The 22921-nt window shown below is 35.2% G+C and overlaps 1 protein-coding gene across 1 annotated transcript in view; it reads right to left on the bottom strand.

Annotated features, from left to right (window-relative positions):
- Positions 1-22921, bottom strand: part of GABRG1 (gamma-aminobutyric acid type A receptor subunit gamma1) — an 83703-nt gene that overhangs the window by 44093 nt on the left and 16689 nt on the right. Inside the window, exon 2 of the mRNA XM_068975158.1 lies at positions 15509-15657. Within this exon, the coding sequence (XP_068831259.1) occupies positions 15509-15657 (149 nt within the window). The remainder of the gene's footprint in view (positions 1-15508; positions 15658-22921) is intronic.

Raw genomic sequence — 22921 nt, forward strand, 5'->3', positions numbered from 1 at the left:
GTTACTATGTAGAGATCTCAGCTATTTAGAGAAGTCTAGGGCCACCAAGGAGAGGGAATCCTAGTACTACTCTCAGGCTATAAGTTGAGAAATTTCAAATGACTGTGCTCTAGGAGAAATAAAAGTTTTATAAAATGAAATACACCAATTTTGGCCAAATGAAGTTTGGCCAAACTCAGCCTGACTACACAAGCAAAATTGCATCAACTTTGCAGGAAATTACATCATCTAGAATATCTATTGTTTTTAATATGACTTAGTGGCATTCAATAAAATATTAACACATATTTCATGAAAGAGAAGCAAATCACCTTTAACCAAGACATAAAATTTAAGTAATCAAGTTATTGTGGTTATCAGAGACTTTAATATAATTATGAGAAAATAGATGAGATGATGTCAAATTTGATAAAATGCCTAAAGTTGATTTAAAAGTTATTAATGTTTAAAAGTGATTTTCAATAGAAATAATTGAAGAAAATGAAGTAATGTGTATAAATTTTGAAAAGGCAATAATAGCCATTCTGGGTTTTTGCATACATTGAAAATATGATTCAAAACTGAAGGCCACACAAAAGTATTTTCATATAAAAACTGATATAAATTTTTGCCAGAGACTTACACCAAAAGAAATAGTATAGGGCATATATTTCTAAATGGAAATACAGTACTGAAAAGAAGAATATCAGAAAGAGTAATTTCTTTTTTAAAGTTAATTGTTGTTCAACATTTAAAAATAATAGTTTCTTTTAGTATTTCAAAATATAGAATGAAAATATGTGAATGTAATAGCAAAAAAAATAAGGACTACAGTTTATGTAGTAAATGGCTTGTGAGGTCCTTAAGTCATGCTAAAGTTACTAATGTATGAGTAAATCTAATAAAGAAGGCATATTTTAATCACTAAAATTGATAAACAATTGTACATATAATAAGATAATGTAAAAAGAAATAGAATTATAACTAGATGATGAATTCAAAAGAGGGAATGAACTGAGAGAAAATAAAATCTGGATAAAATTGATCATACAGCAAAAAAAAAAAAAAAAAAAGAGAGCCAACATATTGGGAACCATGCAACCCCTCACTCACCACCAACCAAATATACACCACCCACAACAACCAATTCATTCAAAGTTGAGGTTTTTGCTCTACAGACAAAAGAAATACTGATAAACTAGTAATCTTACAAGACACTCAAGAACAGCAAAAAGAAATAGGAAAACAGCAAGGAAAGGATCCATACCAAAATGCTGAATAAGAAATCAAGATCCAATGCAAATTAACCGTGGAAAAATCCCCTCAATTCACATAAGCAGGAAAAAAAAAAAAAAAAAAAACCCTGATTAAGAAAAAAACAAAAAAAACAGATACACAAAGTCAAGCAATCACTTGGGGATAAGAAAAACTTCCTTGTATCAGAAATTCAGAAACTAAAAATGTGCCATTCCCCCAACACAAACACGTACATAGGAAGAGATGAACAAGAAATTTATTGAACTTAGGAAAGAAATGGAAGATAATATTATAAGATAGAAAAATAAATAAATTAAAAATAATGAATAAAAAACAAGGAAAATATCAAGAGAATATAAATGAGTTAGAGAGAATTCAAAGAGAATGAAAGAAAATAGAAAGCTATGATGAACATACGTGTAATTGAAGCTTAAAAAGAAAACCAAAACAGTTAAAGAAAACCAATATTCAACACTATAATACAATAAATAAATAAATCTATCCACAGATGAAAGAAAACCTGAAATTGCATTTTAAAAAGACATTGATTACCCAGAAAAAATGTTACCAAAAATGAACAACTCTAAGATACATCTTAACAAAAGCATCCAGCTGAACAACAAAGAAAAATCCATAAAGTCTTCTAGCTTTCATAAAACAGAGATTGAATCAATAACCAGGGCAAGAAAATTGTATTGGCATCAGATTTTCTCAAAAATGACACTACAATTCAACATCAAAAAAAAAAAAAAATCCTAATTAAAAACAGGCAGAGAACCTGAATAGATGTTTTTGCAAAGAAGACACACAGACATATGAAAAAATGTCCAGCATCACTAATATCAAGGAAATATAAATCAAAACCATATTGAGTTATCACCTCATGTCTGCAAGGACTTTATCAAAATGACAAGAAATAACAAGTGCTGGTGTGGATGTAGAGAAAAACAAGCCCTAGTTATTGTTGTAAGTGTGTGTGCTCAGTCACTCAGTCATGTCTAGCTTTGTGGTCCCATGGACTGTAACCCACCAGGCTCCTCTGTCCATGGAATTTCCAGGCAAGAATCCTGGAGCGAGTTGCCATTTCCTACCCCAGGGGATATTCCCGACCCAGACTTTGAACCCATGTCTCTTGTGTCTCTAGCATTGGTGATGGGTTCTTTACTACTAGCACCATCTGGGAAGCCCAGGGAACTATTTGTAGGAATGTAAATTGGTAGAGCCACTTTACAGGAAAATAGTCTGGAGGGCCTTTAAAAAATTAAAGATAGTTATTCTGCCCATTTTTTAATTGGGTTTTTCATTTTTGATACTGAGTTGTATGAGATGGTTATATGTTGGATACTAAACCCTTATCAGTCAGATCATTTGCAAATTTTTTTCCCATTTAGTAGTTTTTCATTTTGTTTTTCATTTCCTTTGCTGTGCAGAAGTTTTAAGTTTAATTAGGCCATATATGTTTAGTTTTTCTTTTATTTCCTTTGTTTTAGGAGACAGATCTGAAAAAATATTGCTATGATTTATGTCAAAGACTAATATACTTGTGTTTTCCTCTAGGAGTTTTATAGTTTCCCGTCTTACATTTAGGCCTTTAATCCATTTGGAGATGTTCAGTATCACTAGTCATGTTGCCATTTGCAGCAATATGGGTAGATTTTGAGGGTATTATGCTAAGTGAAATAAGTCAAAGTAAAACAAAGTAAATTTAATATCATATGTGTAATCTAAAAAACAGATAAACAACCCCTCCCCCCTGCCAAATGCAGACTAATAGATACAGAAAACAGTTAATTGACAGAAAGGAGAGGTGGGGTAGGGACAAAATAGGTGAAAGGGATTAACAGGTACAAACCTATAGTTATAGAATGAATAATTCATGGGTATATAATATAAAGTATAAAGAATATGATCAAAAATGGTTTTACATTTTATGGGACCAGACAATTACTAAATGTATCATGGTGACTATTTCATAATGTAAAGAAATGCCAACCACAAAGTAGTACACTTGACACAATATTGTACCTCAGCTATATATATTTTTTAAAAGAAACACACAAAGCACGTCAACTCTGAAATAGTCTAATAAAAGAAAACTCAATGAAAGAAAGCCTGAACTAAGAATATCATATGCAGCCAATGTGTCCTTCTAACACTGGGTCAATGAAAGAGTTTTCAACATAGAAAAACTTCTCAAAAAATATACTAGATTGGAGAGAACCGGGAAAATAGCATGAAAAAAAAAATGCTAATGGTGAGCCTTTTAACACATATCACAGCAGATCAAATACTAAAACAAAGATTAAGACAAGGATGTGAGACTATTTACAATTGTTATATGTTGTTGTAAAGCAGAAAATATGTTAACTAAAAATAATAAAGCATTGGAGAGGAATAATTAAAACCTAGAAAAAGCTTGCTGTTTCATGGATAATAGGTGGGCATTAAATTAAACCAAAATCATCTGATAATAGAAAGATCAAAGACTTCAAAAAAGGGGACTAATTCCATTATGAAAGTTAAAACTATAAAGGTAAAGTAGAACAAAAATATAAAGCTTTGAAAATACTAAAATATAAACATTATCAATTAAAGTGCAAATAATCCAATCTCATATAGAAAGACAGTAACTATGACTAAAATGTTATGAAGGAATTGAGAACAAACCTATCAGTCATATTGACAAATATAATGGAATCAAATGATCTGTTACAAGAAAAAAAAAAACAAAAACAAATTGTCTTTATCTTGGACTACAGAACAAGACCTAATGACATGGTGCATACAAGTGATATAGCTAAAACAAAGTGATCAACAGAGGCAAAAATTAATGCAGACAAAAAGATACAGGCAAGTGGAAACAGTAAGAATACTAGGATTAACAATATCTTGATATCAGATGAAGGAAAATGAAAGTCAAAAAGCCTTGCGATCTTCTGTGCTCAGTCATGTCTGACTCTTTGTGATCCCATGGACTGTAGCCCATCAGGGTCCTCTGTCCATGGGGTTTTCCAGGCAAGAATACTGGAACAGGTTGCCATTTCCTTCTCCAGGGAATCTACCCAACCCAGGCACTGAACCCATATCTCTTGTGTCCTGTCACAGTGGCAGGCAGTTTTTATTCTTTACCACTGAGCCACCAGGGAACCCCCAAAAAACCTTATAGGTGACAAATAATTTCTCTTTTTAATATTTAAATCCACAAGTCAGTATGAAGCTATAACACAAATATTTCTACACTAAATAAAATGCAGCCACCTTTGCTTCTCTGGTGGCTCAGCAGTAAAAGAATCTGCCTGCAATTCAGGAGATGCAGGTTCAATCCCTGGGTCTGGAAAGGCCCCTGGAAAAGGAAATGGCAACCCTTCCCAGTATCCTTGCCTGTGAAATCCCATGGACAGAATCCTGGTGGGTGACAGTCCATGAAGTCACAAAAGAGTCAGACACAATGACTAAACAACAACATTTATGAGGTAAAATATACAGGGAAGAAAAAAAAAAAGGAAACAGACAGTAACACACCAAAACTTAAAGAGGGAAAATAAATCATTAAATTTCAAGCTCGAAAAACACAAAACAAAATAAAATACAAAATAAAATAAACAAAATAAAATGAAGGTAGGAATAATGAGATAGTTAATAGAAAACCACTAGAACTCATTTGCTATTATAATAAATGGAAATCCTGAAAAACTCCACTACTCATAATTTTCTTGATTAGAAAAAATGGGGTAATAGTACAAAATATAAAGTAGGAAATAACAAATGGGAACTAAACATTGAAGCAGAGAAAAAAATGATCAAAAGATTAACTATTTCCAAATAGCACAAGACCTGGATGAATTTATAATGGAATTCTACCAAATTTCCAAGAGTCAGACAATGCTAACACCTGGACAAAGAAAGTGTTAGACCTTTGTTGAGCATCTTTTCACATGCTTCTTGGCCATCTGTATGTCTTCCTTGGAGAAATGTCTATTTAGATTTGCCATTTTTTTTTTTTATTGGGTTGTTTGCTTGTTTTATATTGAGCTGCATGAGGTGTTCGTATATTTTGGAAATTAATCCCTTGTTAGTAAATTCATTTGCAAATATATTCTCCAACATCTCTGACGGATGTTTTTTCATTTTGTTTATGGTTTCTTTTGCTGTGCCAAAGCTTTTAAGTTTAATTAGTCCCCATTCAACATCATTGTTTACTAGAGAAATACAAATCAAAACTACAATGAGGTATCATCTCACCCCAGTCAGAATGGCCATCATCAAAAAATCTACAAACAATAAGTGCTGGGGAGGGTGTGGAAAAAAGGGCATATACACCGTTGGTGGGAATATAAATTGATACAGCCACTGCAGAGAACAGCATGGAAGCTCCTTTAAAAACTCAGAAGGTAACAGGCAGGAAGGCCAGGGGTCTCCAAACGGAGGAAATAGGCTGCAAGTGTCAGACTCTTTTATCTCTCTTAAGCAGCAGGAGGAAACAAACTAGTGATATTTTTTTCCTTCTCTATACAAATTTAAAAAGAGGTTTCTCTTAAAATACTGTGTTGCCATAATGACAGCTGGTTTCACCTGAAGTTAACTATTCTCAAACCCTGAGTTAACCAATGCATTTTTCTTATGGAAATGTTTGTCTTAAGCTATGTTAATGTACTATGCATTTACCCCAAACTCTGTCTTCAAGTCAGTTCCACCTAATGGCTCAGAACCTACTTGACAAACCCGTATATTATACTCGGATATTGTTCCCCTAATCTATGTAAACGAAACTATTCGTATGGTAACCTGCCCTTCTACAAGATTCAAGTCAATCATTTTATGGCCTGAGATGAATCATCTGGTGCCAAGATTATCCCAAAATGCATCTTATGGATGAGGGGCCTGGTGCCATTCTGACTTTTAAGACATTTCTTTCTCTCATTAACAGACTGCTAGGAGTAGGTGATGGCACCCCACTTCAGTACTCTTGCCTGGAAAATCCCATGGATGGAGGAGCCTGATGGGCTGCAGTCCATGGGGTCGTGAAGAGTGGGACAGAAATGAGCGACTTCACTTTCACTTTTCACTTTCATGCATTGGAGAAGGAAATGCCAACCCACTCCAGTGTTCTTGTCTGGAGAATCCCAGGGACGGGGGAGCCTGGTGGGCTGCCGTCTTTGGGGTTGCAGCAGCAGCAGCAGTGACTATATAACATCCAGCTGAAGGCCAGCAGGAGGGTACTCTTTCCGCCCCCTTCTGATGCCTATGTCAGAAGCTTTCTCTATCTCCTTCATACTTTAATAAAACTTTATTACACAAAAGCTCTGAGCGATCATGCCTCATCTCTGGTCCCAGACTGAATTCTTCTCCTCCAGAGGCCAAGAATCCTGGAGTCTTTTTGTTCAGCAACAACCTTTCAAAACTAAAATAGAGCTACCACATGATCCAGCAATCACACTCCTGGGTAGATATCTGGAGAAAAGCGTGATTTGAAAAGATTCATGTAGCCCAATGTTCTTTTCATTTTTTGTTTAGTTGCCAGGTCATGTCTGACTCTTTTGTAACCCCATGGACTGTAGGCAGGCTCCTCTGTCTGTGGGATTTTCTGGGCAAGAATAACTGGAGTGGGTTGTCATTTCCTTCTCCAGGGGATCTTCCCAACCTAGGAAATGAACCTGCATCTCCTACATGCATTTCCTGCATTGCAGATGGATTCTTTTAATACTAAGCCACCAGGGAAACCCAACCCCAATGTTTAGTGCAGCACTACTTACACAGCTACTACAAGGAAGCAGTCTAAATATCCATCAACAGAGGAATGGATAAGGAAGATATGGTACATATATACAATAGAATATTTCTCAGCCATAAAAAATAAATAAATAAAGCCATTTGCAGCAACATGGATGAATCTAAAGATTGTTATAGTCAGTGAAGTAAGTCTGACAGAAGGAAATAAAGATTATATGATATCACTTATATATGGAATCTAAAAAAAAATGAACCTATTCACAAATAGAATAGAGTCACAGATGTAGACAACAAACTGATGGTTCCCAAGGGGGAAACAGGTGGAAGGGATAAATTGGAAAAAAATTGAAATTCACATATATATACTACTATCTATAAAATAGAAAACTAATAATCTAATAAATAGCACAGAGAACTGGACTCAATAATCTGCAATCACCTATATGGAAATAGATCTAAAAAAGCATGGATATATGTATACATATAACTGACACACTTTGCTGTACAGCAGAAATTAACACAACATTGTAAATTAATTATACTCAAAACTTAATTTTAAAAAGTGCTAGACCTTTAAGAATGAAGGAAAATACCCTTTCATGAAACAAATATAAAAGGATAACAAAACATATGAAAGTGTTATTCAAAAATAAAATGGAAGATGAACATCACTTATAAATACCAATGCAGAATACTAAATAATATATTAGCAAGCAGAATCCAACTTTAGTGCAGAATTCAAATAGTTTCAATTACTATCATATACCAGAGAAGCCACTGGTGGTGCAGAGGTTAAAGCATTTGCTTGCAATGTGGGAGACTTGGGTTCAATCCCTGGGTCGGGAAGATCCCCTGGAGAAGGAAATGGCAACCCACTCCAGTATTCTTGCCTGGAGAATCCCATGGATGGAGGAGCTTGGTGGGCTACAGTCCACGGGTCGCAAAGAGTCGGACACGACTGAGTGACTTCACTTTCATAATACTAATAGATTTAAGGAGGGTAAAACTCAAACTTATTTCCATAAATGTTGAAAAAGACTGAAAAATTTCAACACTGATTCTTGATTTTAAAACTAAATCAAGTGAATCAAGGGATAAGTTCTTAATGTGACTATCCATATAAAGGAATACTTAAATAACTTCCCTAAGAATGAGAACAAGGCAAAGTTACCCATTATCTCCACTATTATTTATTATATTAGACAATGAGACATTGTAATGTTTTTAGACAAGAGAATTCAATTAGTTTCATATGAATTGGTAAACAAAAATGATTTTTTTGCATATGGTATGATAGCAAAATTTTGAAAATAAATAATGCTTAAACTAACAAAAATCTATTAAGGTAAAAAGATATAAAATAAACATTCATAAATCAATAGCACTGAAATACAAAAACAATAATCGGAGGACATTATGTTTGAGGAAATATCATTTACAGAAGAAAAAGTTAAATATTTAGGATTCAATTTAACAAATGTGAAAAAAATCAATGACTAAATCTTAAAACATTTCAGAGAGATAGAAAATAAGCATGAAGATTTAGAAAGACAGCCCATGTTCCTGTTTTAAATGACTCAATGTTATAAAATGCTAGTTCTCCCAAAGTTAATTCACAAGTTTGACAGAATCTCAATAAAAATACCAACAAATCTTTTTCAAGTGGAACTAAACTTGTCGTTCCTATATACAGGAATAAAGCTTATATATATATATATATATAAAGACACACAATAGCCAGGAAAACTTAAAAGGGCAAACAAACTAAAATGAAAAGATGAGGTGGGGCCAGCTTTAGGGCAGGCATTAAAATACTTTACAAAGCATTACAAGTCTCAAAGTACTGTTGAATCTTTACTGTTCATGTAGTGTAGTGGCAAATAAATAGAAAAACAAGTAAGAGAATAGAATAGAAAGGTCATAAATAACGAAAATACATAAGAATGTAATACACAGTTGACATCTCAAATAATGGAAGCAAAGATTGACTTTTTAATAAATCATGCTGAGTCAACAGAAAAGCCATTTGAAAAAGATAAAAATCAGATTCATACTTTACAACATACACAGGATAAAGTTTGAGTGTATTATGGAATTAAATGAAATAAAACCATACAAATGCTTAAAGTAAACATAGATGGATTCCATTCAAAGTGGAATATAATCAGTAACACTGAAACCAAACTGTTGAAAAATAGGTAACATAACAATACCAAATGAGGATAGGGAAGAAAAGATTACGTAATCTTGGGGAACAGTGTTTTCATTACATACTTCAAAGATAAACACAAAACTAATTGTATATGAATGTTTTATTCATGTTAGTGAATTTTTAATGCTGTGCTGCTGCTAAGTCACTTCAGTCGTGTCCGACTCTGTGCGACCCCATAGATGGCAGCCCACCAGGCTCCCCTGTACCTGGGATTCTCCAGGCAAGAATACTGGAGTGGGTTGCCATTTCCTTCTCCAATGCATGAAAGTGAAAAGTGAAAGTGAAGTTGCTTAGTCGTGTCCAACTCTGTGCAACCCCATGGACTGCAGCCCACCAGGCTCCTCCATGCATGGGATTTTCCAGGCAAGAGTACTGGAGTGGGGTGCCATCGCCTTCTCTGTAATTTTTTTTAATAGACCTGTTAAAATTATAGAACCACTTTATGTATTTATTAGAATTCAACAAATAAGAAAATATACGATGGGAAGATGAGAACCAGATACCTATTTGTTGGAAAAAAGAAGTTACAAATAAGGAAAAGTGAAAGGTTTGGACTCACGGTTCATAATACATGTACCCATGGATACACACAGGAATGTGTGAATGTGTAGGCAGAACATATATTTTCTCTGTCTGTCCAATGAAGTCAAGAAGCAATGACCCTCAATATTAATGAATACACCAAGGACCCTTGTAGGGGTGTCTGACATTGGCGACCCCAAGAATTCTCCAGGCCAGAGTACTGGAGTGGGTAGCCTTTCCCTTCTCCAGGGGATCTTCCCAACCCAGCTCTTCGTATTGTAGGCAGATTGTTTACCAGCTGAGCCACAAGGGAATCCCAAGACTACTAGAGTGGGTATCCTATCCCTTCTCCAGGGGATATTCCCAACCCAGGAATCCAACTGGGGTCTCTTGCATTGCAGGCAGATTCTTTACTGAGCTATCAGGGAAGCTTCCTTCATAGCTCAGTTGGTAAAGAATCTGCCTGTGAAACAGGAGATCCAGGTTTGATTACTGAGTTGGGAAGATTCCCTGGAGAAGGAAGAGGCTATCCACTCCAGTACTCTTACCTGGAGAATCCCATGGACAGAGGAGCCTGGCAAGCTACAGTCCATGGGTTCATGAGAGTCAGATGACTTAGAGACTAAACCACCACCACCACCAAGTACCCGGATCTTGGTTTCTAATTATCATTCTAAAAAAATGGAACCAGGAATTTTTAGAGATATAGTGAATTACATTCCTGGATCAAGATGAGCCTGAAATATCTTATGTGCTAGAAAGGAAAGGATATGCTCAGGAAATGATGCAAACGTGAAAGAAAGTGCAGTCAAATTATAGGAGGTTGTAGTTCAGTCCCTAAGTCATATCTGACTCTTTGCAACCCCATGGACTGCAACAGGCTATCTCCTGGAGTTTTTTTCAAATTCATGTCCATTGAGTTGATGATGCCACCCAACAATCTCCTCCTGCCTTCAATCTTTCCCAGCATCAGGGGCTTCTGTAATAATTTGGCTCTTCGCATCAGATGGCCAAAGTATTGGAGCTTCACCTTCAGCATCAGTCCTTCTAATGAATATTCAAGGTTGACTTCACTAAAGATTGACTGGTCTGATCTCCTTGCAGTGCAAGAAACTCTAAAGGGTCTTCCCTAGCACCACAATTCAAAAGCAGCAATTCTTTGGTGTTCAGCCTTCATTAGGGGGCTTCCCTCATTGCTCAGTTGGTAAAGTTGGTAAATCTGCCTGCAATGAAGGGGATCAGGGTTCAATTTTTGGGCAGGTAAGACCCCCTAGAGAAGGAAATGGCAACCCACTCCAGTATTCTTGCCTGGAGAATCCCATGGATAGAGGAGTCTGGCAGGCTACAGTCCATGCAGTCACAAGAGTTAGACACAACTTAGCAACTAAACCACCACAGCCTTATTTATGGTTCAACTCTCTCATTCATACATGATTACTAGAAAAAAAAAAAAAAACATAACTGACTATAGGGACCTTTTCAATAAAGTGATGTCTCTGCTTTTTAATAAACTATCTAGGTTTCTCATAGCTTTTCTTCCAAGGAGCAAGTGTCTTTTAAATTTGTGGCTGCAGTCAGCATTTGCAGTGATTTTGGAGGCCAAGAAAATAAAATCTGTCACTGCTTCCATATTTTCCCCTTCTACTTTCTGTGAAGTGATGGAACCAGATACCATGATCTTAATTTTTTGAGTGTTGAGTTTTAAGCCAGCATTTTCACTCTCCTCTTTCACCCTCATCAGGACACTCTTTGCTTTCTGCCATTTGAGTGGCACCATCTGCATATCTGAGGTTACTGATATTTCCTCCTAGCAATCTTGACTTCAGCTTGTGATTCATCCAGCCCAGCATTTCACATGATGTATTCTGCATATAAGTTAAACAGGGTGACAAAACACAGCTTTGTCATACTCCTTTCAAGGTTTTACCTATTGCTTCAGGCTTCACAGGAGACAGGTAAAGTGGTCTGATATTCCCATCTCTTTAAGAATCTTCCAGTTTGTTGTGACTCACACAGCCAAAGGATTTAACATAGTTAATGAAGTAGAAGTAGATGTTTTTCTGTAAATCCTCTGCTTTCTCTATGATCCAATGAATGTTGGCAGTTTGATCTCTAGTTCCTCTGCCTTTTCTAAATCTATCTTATACATCTAGTTCTTGGTTCATGTACTGTTGAAGCCTAGCTTGAAGGTTTTAGAGCATAACATTATTAGTATGTGAAATACACACAATTTTATGGTAGTTTGAACAATTTTTGGCACTGCCTTTCTTTGGGATTGGAATGATAACTTTTCCAGTCCTGTGCCCACTGCTGAGTTTTCCAAATTTGCTGACATATTGAATCCAGCACTTAAAGAGTGTCATCATTTAGGATTTTAAATAGCTCAGCTTGAATTCCATCACCTCACTGGCTTTGTTCATAGCAATGCTTCATAACGTCCAGTTAAGTTCACACTCCAGGATGTGTGGCTCTAGGTAACTGAACACACCATAGTGGTTATCTGGGTCATTAAGACATGTTTGTATAGTTCTTTTGTGTATTCTTGCCATCTCTTCTTAATCTTTTCTGCTTCTGTTAGGTCCTTACTGTTTCTGTCCTTTATTGTGCCTATCCTTATAGGAAATGCTTCCTTGACATTTCCAATTTTCTTGAAGAGATCTCTACTCTTTCTCATTCTATGGTGTTCCTCTACTTTTTGCACTGTTCATTTAAGAAGGTCTTCTTTTCTTTCATGTTCTTCTCTTGAATTCTGCATTCATTCAGGTATATCCTTCCCTTTTTCTTTTGCTTTTCGCTTCTCTTCTTTCCTCAGCTATTTGTAAAGCCTCCTTAGACAACCACTTTGCCGTCTTGCATTTCTTTTCTTTTGGGACTGTTTTGTTCTACCAGATCTAATCTCTATCAGATTTAATCCCTCGAATCTATTTGTCACTTCCACTGTACAACTGTAAGGCGTTTGATTTAGATCATACCTGACTGGCCTAGTGAAATTTCCTACTTTCTTCAATTTAAGTCTGAATTTTGCAATAAGGAACTGATGATCTGAGCCACAGTCAGTTCCCAGTCTTGTTTTTGCTGATTGTATAGTGCTTCTCCATCTTCGGTTGCAAAGTGTATAATCAATCTGATTTCAGTATAGACCATCAGGTGATGTCCATGTGTAGATTTGTCTCTTGGATTGTTGGAAGAGGATATTTGCTGTGACCGGTGCGTCTCTTGGCAAAACTCTGTTAGCCTTTGCCCTGCTTCATTTTGTGAGCACACGTGCAGAAAAGCACAAAATATCAGTCTGTGGTATTCTTGGCAAAAATGCATAAGCACAATTCAATAATGAAGATATGAGACAAAGTGAGTGGTTTACACTGGCTAATATACTTTAAAGTTATCAAGTTCATGAACCAAAGAGAAAAACTGAAAAACTATACCAGATTGGAGGAGAGTATGGAGACGTGAGAACAAAATGCAATGTGTGATCTTGGTTAGAATTCTGAACTAGAAAAAAGGGTCATTAGTGAAGTATCTAGCATAATTTGAATAAGGTCGACTGAGCGACTTCACTTTCACTTTTCACTTTCATGCATTGGAGAAGGAAATGGCAACCCACTCCAGTGTTCTTGCCTGGAGAATCCCAGGGATGGGGGAGCCTGGTGGGCTGCCATCTATGGAGTTGCACAGAGTCGGACACGACTGAAGCGACTTAGCATAGATTAGTTAATATTATTGTATTGATAATACTAATGCATTGATTTATGGTAATAGTTCTATGATTACATAAATGTTAACAGTACATTTAAAAGGTTTATGGGAATTCCATGTATAGATAGCATTTTGTTGTTGTTGAGTAGCTTAGTGATGTCTGTCTTGGCAACCTCATGAACTGTACCCCTCTAGGTTCCTCTGTCCATAGGATTTTCCAGGCAAGAATACTAGAATGGATTGCCATTTCCTTCTTGATGCAATTTTCGTGACCCAGACATCAAACCCACATTTCCTCTACACGCAGGAGAATACTTTCTACTGCTGAGCCACCGGGGAAGCCCAGATAGTATTTCACTAAGTCTAAATTCTATTTTGGAATGAAATATTTAAAACAATGTAGGAACACAGGAAATTAAATACACAAAAAATAAATTAACATAATAAACAAAATAGTGACATTTAAGAAATTTGACAGAGCCAATATTTGATTTTATGACAACTGATAAAAAGTTTTAAGTCCTTCAAGATTTATTCATAAGTGAAAGAATAGTTTATCAATATAAGTGACAAAGGGGAAAAATCCCTAGTGCTAAAAATCACTAAAAATATCACAAAAGCTTTATGAAACAATTTAACATTAGTAAATTTAAATTCCTTGAAAGCCCACCAAAAGTGATTATTGAAGTAATAGAACTGTTAAAATTTTTTCCTAAAATGCAAACTCTAGGTCAACATGATTTTACCAAATAATCTTTTCAAATTTCTTAAAGAAACACTATCCATTTTAAATAACTCTTTCAGTGAAGAGGAAAATGGGGAACCATAACTCATTTGTAGATGCTAGCATAATCTTGACTCTACAACTGAAAAAAAAAATTTTTTAAGTAAAACAACTAATTATCTTCCTTAACATATATATAAAATTCTAAAAGAAAATATTAACAAATTGAATCTAGTGATAGTTTAAATATCTTACCATGTCACAACCAAGTGACATTTATTATAAGCATGCACGTTTGGTTGATGTTTTAAAAATCAGTCAAATTTATAGAACAAATGGTAAATAGAATAAAGAACAAAATATGATCAATATGATTGTTTCAAAAGAGGAAAAGAAATCATTTTAAACATTAGGGAGGAAGAAAGAGCCCTAGCAAAATTTTTGAAAATGAAGTAAAAATTCATTAGTTGATAAATGGACACTATTGGCAAAGTAGTCATTATTTGTAATAATCACCATTCAATAAATAAAGTTGATAAATTTAGCAAGGCTGCTGAGGATACAATAGATAGCAAAATGTCTACTGTATTTCCATATGCTGCTAGTAAAAACTTACAAAATAAAATTTCTAAAAATCTATTTATGCTTATATCAAAAACTCCAAATATAGATAATTAAATCTTACAAAATATATTCAGAACTTCTTTCAGAAAATATTAATAAAAATAGAATAGCTATAGAAGGATATACGATGATCATGAATTTGGTTTGGTAAAAATTCAATATAACATTTCAATTTCCCTATATTGATCATGGATTGAATGCAATTTCAATAAGAGTTTTTGCTGACTTATTAATGTATTTTGCTTCTTTGTTTTAAATTGTCACAGGAGAAACAGAAGTTAATCATGTTATAAGATGTATACAAAAATGTACAGAACTCAGACTAACAATTTTACAAAGAAGAACAAAGTTGGATTACCTATGCTAAATATACACTCAAGGCTTATAATTTTACATTATCTAAGACAGTGCAGCAGTACTATACAAAATTAGAACTCTTAGTTACATTTGAAATATTCTGTTTAATGAAATATCTCTTAGCATTTCATCAAAACTTTGATGGCTATTTTATCAAAACTTTGCTATTTCACCCTTTGTTGAAATGTAGCAGTTGTAAAATAATGACATCAAAAATATTTAGAGATCTTTCTTCCCACATCAAACTGTGAATATTTCAAAGCAGTACCAGTCTAACTAATAATTGTCAAACATAGCAGTTTATAACATTTGTCAGAAAATCAAGAAATATGAGATATGATTAAAGTAACATCAGTAAGTGTGGCTTTCATAGGCACCAAAATCCCAGAATGATTACTCAAACTTACCTCCTATATCTGGGCGAAGTTTATTGTCATAGCCTTGAAGCAAGGAGTTGAGAATTTGTGTTATATCTCCTTCGTGAATCTTTGGTGCCAAGACCCAAGTTTTGTTCACTGTTAAGTCCTCATCATCTTCATCATCTGCTTTATCAACACTAAGAAATTCAAAGAAAAATTTGTATGATAGTTCAGTCAAAGGTTTTAAAAAACAGTTTAAGGTTGCTATAATTGTATATGGGAGTAATAAGAGGTGAAAAAAAAGCATTAGAAATATCTTACACTAAGTAAGCCTAATACCTAATATCTTCATCATATGAACTGCCTGTTTCAATAATATTCAAAAATGAAGAAATCAATACAAGGAATAATCATGTAATATTAAGATAATAAAATAAAATTTTCCCATCCCACAACTGTCATTTACAATGACAGAGGTCATGCCAATGGTAGTGTAAGTAGTGGCCCTAGATTTGTGCAGACCACAATCTGCAGAGCCATATACAGTGATTCTAAACCAGACACTAAAATAAAAATTAAAAGGTGAATATATATATATATATATATATATATATAGGAAAAGTTGCAATAATTAGTCCAGTAAATGTATTTAAAATGCAAATATAAAAAAGAAGACAAGGAAAGATGAGAGAAATAGAATTAAAAGAATAAAAGGAAGAAGTATTAAACACATCTGGTCAGAGCAAACACCCTCTTCCAACAACACAAGAGAAGACTCTACACATGGACATCACCAGATGGTCAACTGAAATCAGACTGATTATATTCTTTGCAGCTAAACATGCAGAAGCTCTATAGAGTCAGCAAAAACAAGACTAGGAGTTGACTGCGGCTCAGATCTTGAATTCCTTACTGCTAAATTCAGACTTAAAGAAAGTAGGGAAAATCACTAGACCACTTAGTTATGATCTAAAGCAAATCCCTTACTATTATACAAGGGAAGTGACAACTCTTACAATTATACAGTGGAAGTGACAAATAGATTCAAGGGATTAGATCTGATAGACAGAGTGCCTGAAGAACTAAGGATGGAGATTCATAACATTGTACAGGAGACAGTGATCAACACCATCCACAAGAAAAAGAAATGCAAAAAGGCAAAATGGTTGTCAGAGGAGGCCTTACAAATAGCTGCAAAAGAAGAGAAGCAAAAGGCAAAGGAGAAAAGGAAAGATATTCCCATTTGAATGCAGAGTTCCAAAGAATAGCAAGGAGAGATAAGAAAGCCCTCCTCAGTGATCAATGCAAAGAAACAGAGGAAAACAATAGAATGGGAAAGACTAGAGATCTCTTCAAGAAAATTAGAGATACCAAGGGAACATTTCATGGAAAAATAGGCTCGATAAAGGACAAACATGGTATGGACCTAACAGAAGCAGACAATATTAAGAAGAGGTGACAAGAATATACACAAGAACTGTACAAAAAAGATCTTCACGACCCAGATAATCACGATGCTATGATCACTCACCAGAGACAGGCATCCTGGAATGTGAAGTAAAGTGGGCCTTAGGAAGGGTCACTATGAACAAAGCTAGTGGAGGTGATGGAATTCCCGTTGAACTATTTCAAATCCTAAAAGATGATGCTGCATAAGTGCTGCACTCAATATCCCAGCAAATTTGGAAAACTCAGCAGTGGCCACAGGACTGGAAAAGGTCAGTTTTCATTCCAATCCCAAAGAAAGGCAATGCCAAAGAATGCTCAAACTACTGCACTATTGCACTCATCTCACACGCTAGCAAAGTAATGCTCAAAATTTTCCAAGCCAGGCTTCAACAGTACGTGAACCACGAACTTCCAGATGTTCAAGCTGGTTGAGAAAAGGCAGAGGAACCAGAGATCAAATTGCCAACATCTGCTGGATCATCGAAAAAGCGAGAGAGTTCCAGAAAAATATTTACTTCTGCTTTCATGACTATGCCAAAGTCTTTGACTGTGTGGATCACAACAAACTGTGAAAAATTCTTAAACCGATGGGGATACCAGACCACCTTACCCGCCTCCTGAGAAATCTGTATGCAGGTCAAGAAGCAACAGTTAGAACTGGACATGGAAAAAACAGTTCCAAATTGGGAAGAGTCTGTCAAGGCTGCATATTGTCACTTTGCTTATTTAATTTATATGCAGAGTACATCATGAGAAATGCTGGACTGGATGAGGCACAAGCTAGAATCAAGACTGTCAGGAGAAATCTCAATAACATCAGATATGGACAAGACACCACGGTTACGGCCAAAAGTGATGAACTAAAGAGCCTCTTAGTGAAACTGAAAGAGGAGAGTGAAAAAGTTGGCTTAAAGTTCAACATTCAGAAAACTAAGATCATGGCAACTGGTCCCATCACTTCATGGCAAATAGATGGCAAAACAATGGGAACATTGACAGACTATTTTGGGGGGCTCCAAAATCACTGCAGATGGTGACTATAGCCCTGAAATTAAAAGACACTTGCTCCTTGGAAGAAAATCTATGACCAACCTTGACAGCATATTAAAAAGCAGAGACATTACTTTGCCAACAAAGGTCCATTTAGTCAAAGCCATGGTTTTTCCAATAGTCATGTATGGATGTGAAAAATGGACTGTAAAGAAAGATAAGCATGGGAGAATTGATGCTTTTGAACTGTGGTGTTGGAGATGACTCTTGAGAGTCCCTTGGACAGCAAGGAGATCCAACCAATCCATCCTAAAGGAATCAGTCCTGAATATCTATTGGAAGGACTGATGCTGAAGCAGAAACTCTAATATTCTGGCCACCTGATACGAAGAACTGACTCATTTCAAAAGACCTTGATGCTGGGAAAGATTGATGGTGGCAGGAGATGGGGATAATAGAAGACGAGATCATTTGATGGCATCACCGACTGAATGGACATGAGTTTGAGTAAGCTCTAGGAGTTGGTGATGGCCAGGGAAGCCTGGAGTGCTGCAGTCCATAGGGTTGTAAAGAGTCAGACAAACTGATTGACTGAACTGTCCAAACTGATGCTTCTTCCAAGTCAGAAGAATCCAGACCCCAGAGATTTATTTCAACAATTTGGTTGAAGATTATCTTTTTAAATCATAAGTGAATGACTCACTCTCCATATATACATAATTGAAAACTCTGATTATCAAATTTTAGGACTAGAATTTAGACTTAGGGATCAAATAGCCTACTGCCTTTATTTTGTAAAGAGGAAACTAAAGTTTGTAGGGAACTAAGGAAAGCACAAACACATTTGTTTGCAAAACTGAAACTCAAACCCTGATCATACAGCTAATGCTTCCTGCTATACCTGTGTGTTTAACAAGCATAAAGTTTCAACTTACTTATGAATTATATTAGAAACATATTGTGGTAGTAATGTGTGTGTGTGTGTGAGCTTAGTCTCTCAGTCATGTCTAACTGTTTGAGACTCCCTGGACTCTAGCCACTAGGCTCCTCTGTCCATGGAATTTTCCAGGCAAAAATACTGGAGTGGGTGGCCATTTCCTACTCCAGGGGATATTCCCAACTCATGGATTGAGCCCAAATCTCTTGCATCTGCTGCACTGGCAGGCAGATTCTTTACCACTGCGCCACCTAGGAAGCCTCAGTTGTAATATATTTATCTTTGAAAAGTCAAAGTTGCTCAGTTGTGTCCTACTCTTTGCCAGTCCATGGTATAGTCCATGGAATTCTCCAGACCAGAATACTGGAGTGTGAAGCCATTCCCTTCTACAAGGAATCTTCCCAGCCCAGGGATCGAACCCAGCTCTCCCACATTGCAGGCAGACTCTTTACCAGCTGAGCTACTAGGGAAGCTGAGCCACCAGGATAAAAAATATTCATCTTTATTACCCATGAATTACCCAACCATCATTTGAGTGAGATTATCCTAGACTTATACTCACTTTTAGTAAATCTTAGTTCCCAGTGAAAAATATATATAAATTTTTATATTTGTAAAATTAGGTAAATCTACAATACATTATTTACTTACATATGTTTCAGAGATGGGCTTCCCTCCCAAAATAGATACTGAAGTTTATCATAACAGCTTTAGTTGTCATTTCTACACTATTCATTTAGCTCTCTTTTGCTGTGGACCTAAACATCTTAGCTAATGCAGTTCTTAACTCTTTTATCATTTTTTTCCAATTTTATTGATATATAATCAACTTATAACATTGTATATATTTAAGGTATACAACACAATGATTTGATCTATGAATACAGCAAGATGACTACCACAGTAAGTTTAGTTAACATTTACCCTTTTTATCCTTTTAAAGAGTATAAATTAACATTGTAAACAAAAACTTAACCTTTGAAATATTTGTGCCTCATTTCATCTTCAAAGTCATTATATTGATAGTTATAACAGATAATGGGATGTATTAGTCTTCTCAATATTTCTCATCTTCTTCCTGTCAGATAGTTATAGTTTCCACTTCACTGGCTTCTAACTTGGTCATGTGACCTGAGTTCTCCTTTCTCAAAGAGTGACCCACTATACTCAAGTTTGGCTCAGTAGTTTGTTTTGGCTAATGGAATATGTAACGTGTGCCACTACCAAGCAGAAGATCTAATGCCAATGCACGCTCACCATATCTCTCTCGTCCTTCTGTGAAAAGACCCAGACACACTCAGAGGCTACTACTCCATGACTTGTCTATTGGAGTAAAGGCAACCTGAACAGAGCCACAGTTGACCTACAATGGACACGCAGCCTTGCTGAGAAATAAACATTTACAATTGTAAGTCACTAAGATTTGGGAGTAGTTTATTACTAGAGGATATAATTTTATCCCTTTTGTAAGCTAGTGAGACTTGGGGGGTAGTTTATTACCACTTTTAACACAGTATACAAATTTTATACTCCTGGTATATTAACAGATTTTTAATGTTCATTCATAATGATTTTGCTGTATTTAACTTTAAAATATATACTACTGAAATATAGTTAGTTATATGATTTCCTTCAAATAATTCATTTTCTGTCAATAAAAGGAAAATATATGTACATAGATACATTCATTTATGAATGAAGGAGTAAAAAATACTGAAGTATTAGGAATCCCTGCTGGTATGTCCTCCAGCAAAATTTCATGAATTAGAATTGCTGAGATATTGTCAATAACCAAAACTTTAGGGCATACATCTAGCTTTAAAACCCGGTTTTATAAAGAAAAATCCGATCGATAGAGAAGATCATTACACATGTAAGAACTTGATTTTTCTTTGCAATATGATTGTAGTCAAATGGATGTTCCCAGAAAATATAAAAGCTTTCCCTAATTTTTAGGGTAACAAAATCTTGGTAATCCCAAAAGTGCATGCTCACAATGATGTGTATTCCCATTTTCCCAGAAAGCTCAGAGGTAATATGAAAATTTATCTCAATGATATTATAAAGCTAACTTTGCTCATTTTTGGCAATAACAGAAAGGAACTTTCATTATATTAATAGTTCATTTTCTACATTTTCTTCTACATTTTCTAAATTGCCTTCAGAATATTAACTACTTTAATATCATATTGGTATTATTTTGTGGATTAAAAAACACTTGTAATAAGTTAAACATAGTTTGTATAGCATATCAATGTCTCACTGTCTTTCATGGGCTGGAAGATCTGTAACATTTACGTATGTTGAGTGAAACAAGTAGTATGTTGGGGAAACAAGTAGTATTTCCTTAGGAAATTTCCCTGGGAATTTCCTGACTCATTCTCAAGAACTTATTTTAAATAATGTGAATAAATATAATTTTATAAGTACTGGAAATGCATAGATTCCTCAGTATATAATTTTATAAATTGTTTATTTTAATGATTGATGTTTTCATATTTATTATCAACTGTTGAGGGCCAGTGATGCACCATTATGTTTCTATTATGTTTTCAGAACTGTGTACAAGGTTTCTTCCATATTAAGTTATGTTATTTAATACAGAGTAATCCTATTAAATACATATTACTATTCCTATTTTACAAATGAGAAAAAATAGATATACAGAATTTCCAGGAGCCACCCTACTAAACAATAGAGGCAGAATTTGAAACAAGATTGATTTAGCTTGAAGACTCATTTTCTCTTTGAAGTTTCCATGATATCTTATCATTATTAAACAATCCAGTGTGGTTGAATTTTGAGTCGTCTAATTTATAAGAACACAACACTTGTGGTAAATAGTTAGCAAGTGCATTTGGATTGTGCATGTGTAGGATGCTTAGTCTCTGCCTTGAGTTCTGAGAAGTTAGAATGATAATTTCAAGGAATCACACACACTCTCTGATGAAAAAGATTTTCTAACAGATATGCTTAATCTTCAATCCAATGCTTTCATTCATTTATAGCAGAAATAACAAGTGCTATAAATATGTTAAATACAGAAAACATAAAGACAAATAAAACTATATTCCTGATCTAAATGATCTTGTTGTTGTTATTCTTTAGTCACTAAGTCGTGTCCAATTTTTTGGAACCCCATGGACTCTAGCCCACCAGGCTTCTCTGTCCATGAGATTTTCAAGGCAAGAATACCAGAGTGGGTTGCCATTTCCTCCTCCAGAGGATCTTCCAAACCCAGGGATTGAACCCGAGTCTCCCACATTGGCAGGAAGATTCTTTACCACTGATCCACCAGAGAAACCCCTAGATGACATTATTTTCTATTAAAGGAGATAATTATTCAAAAAATCAGGCTTCTGTGGTAGATCAGCTGGTAAAGAATCCGCCTGCAATGCACTCCAGTATTCTTGGGCTTCCCTGTGGCTCAGAAAGTAAAAATCCACCTGTAATGCGAGAGATCTAGGTTCAATCCCTGGGTCGAGAAGATCCCCTGGAGGACAGCATGGCAACCCACTCCAGTATTCTTGCCTGGAGAATCCCCATGGACAGAGGAGCTTGGGAGGTTACAGTCCATGGTGTCTCAAACAGTCAGATATGACTGAGCAACTAAGCACAGCGCATTCAAACAACACAGAAAACCATTATATACAAAGATGCTTATCACAGTGTCATGTATAGTAGCACAAACTTTAAACAGTAAGATCATGTTTAGTAAATTATTATTTGCCTATAGCGTCTAATGGATTTATCCATTCAACTGGTGATTGTGAAGTGTCTCATAAAAATATAAAATTATTTTCATAATTGAATGTTATATGCAAAGTAACACATAATAATTTGCTTTTATCAAACCCTAGGTATAAAATAGCTAAAATATTTAACAAGAAAGTAGCATAATGAATACATTAAGTGTTCTACACTCATGGAGCTATAAAAAATTTAATTTTTTCTGCTACAATTTTGTAATATAAATACATGAAAAGCAGTTTATTTGACATTAATACCTACCTAAAAATGAACTGCCTCTTCCTATACACCAGATAATGCCCTGAAATAAATTTCTAATCATAAAAATTAAATAA

The sequence above is a fragment of the Capricornis sumatraensis genome, chromosome 7 (assembly GCF_032405125.1).
Source record: "Capricornis sumatraensis isolate serow.1 chromosome 7, serow.2, whole genome shotgun sequence".
Lineage (NCBI taxonomy): Eukaryota > Metazoa > Chordata > Mammalia > Artiodactyla > Bovidae > Capricornis > Capricornis sumatraensis.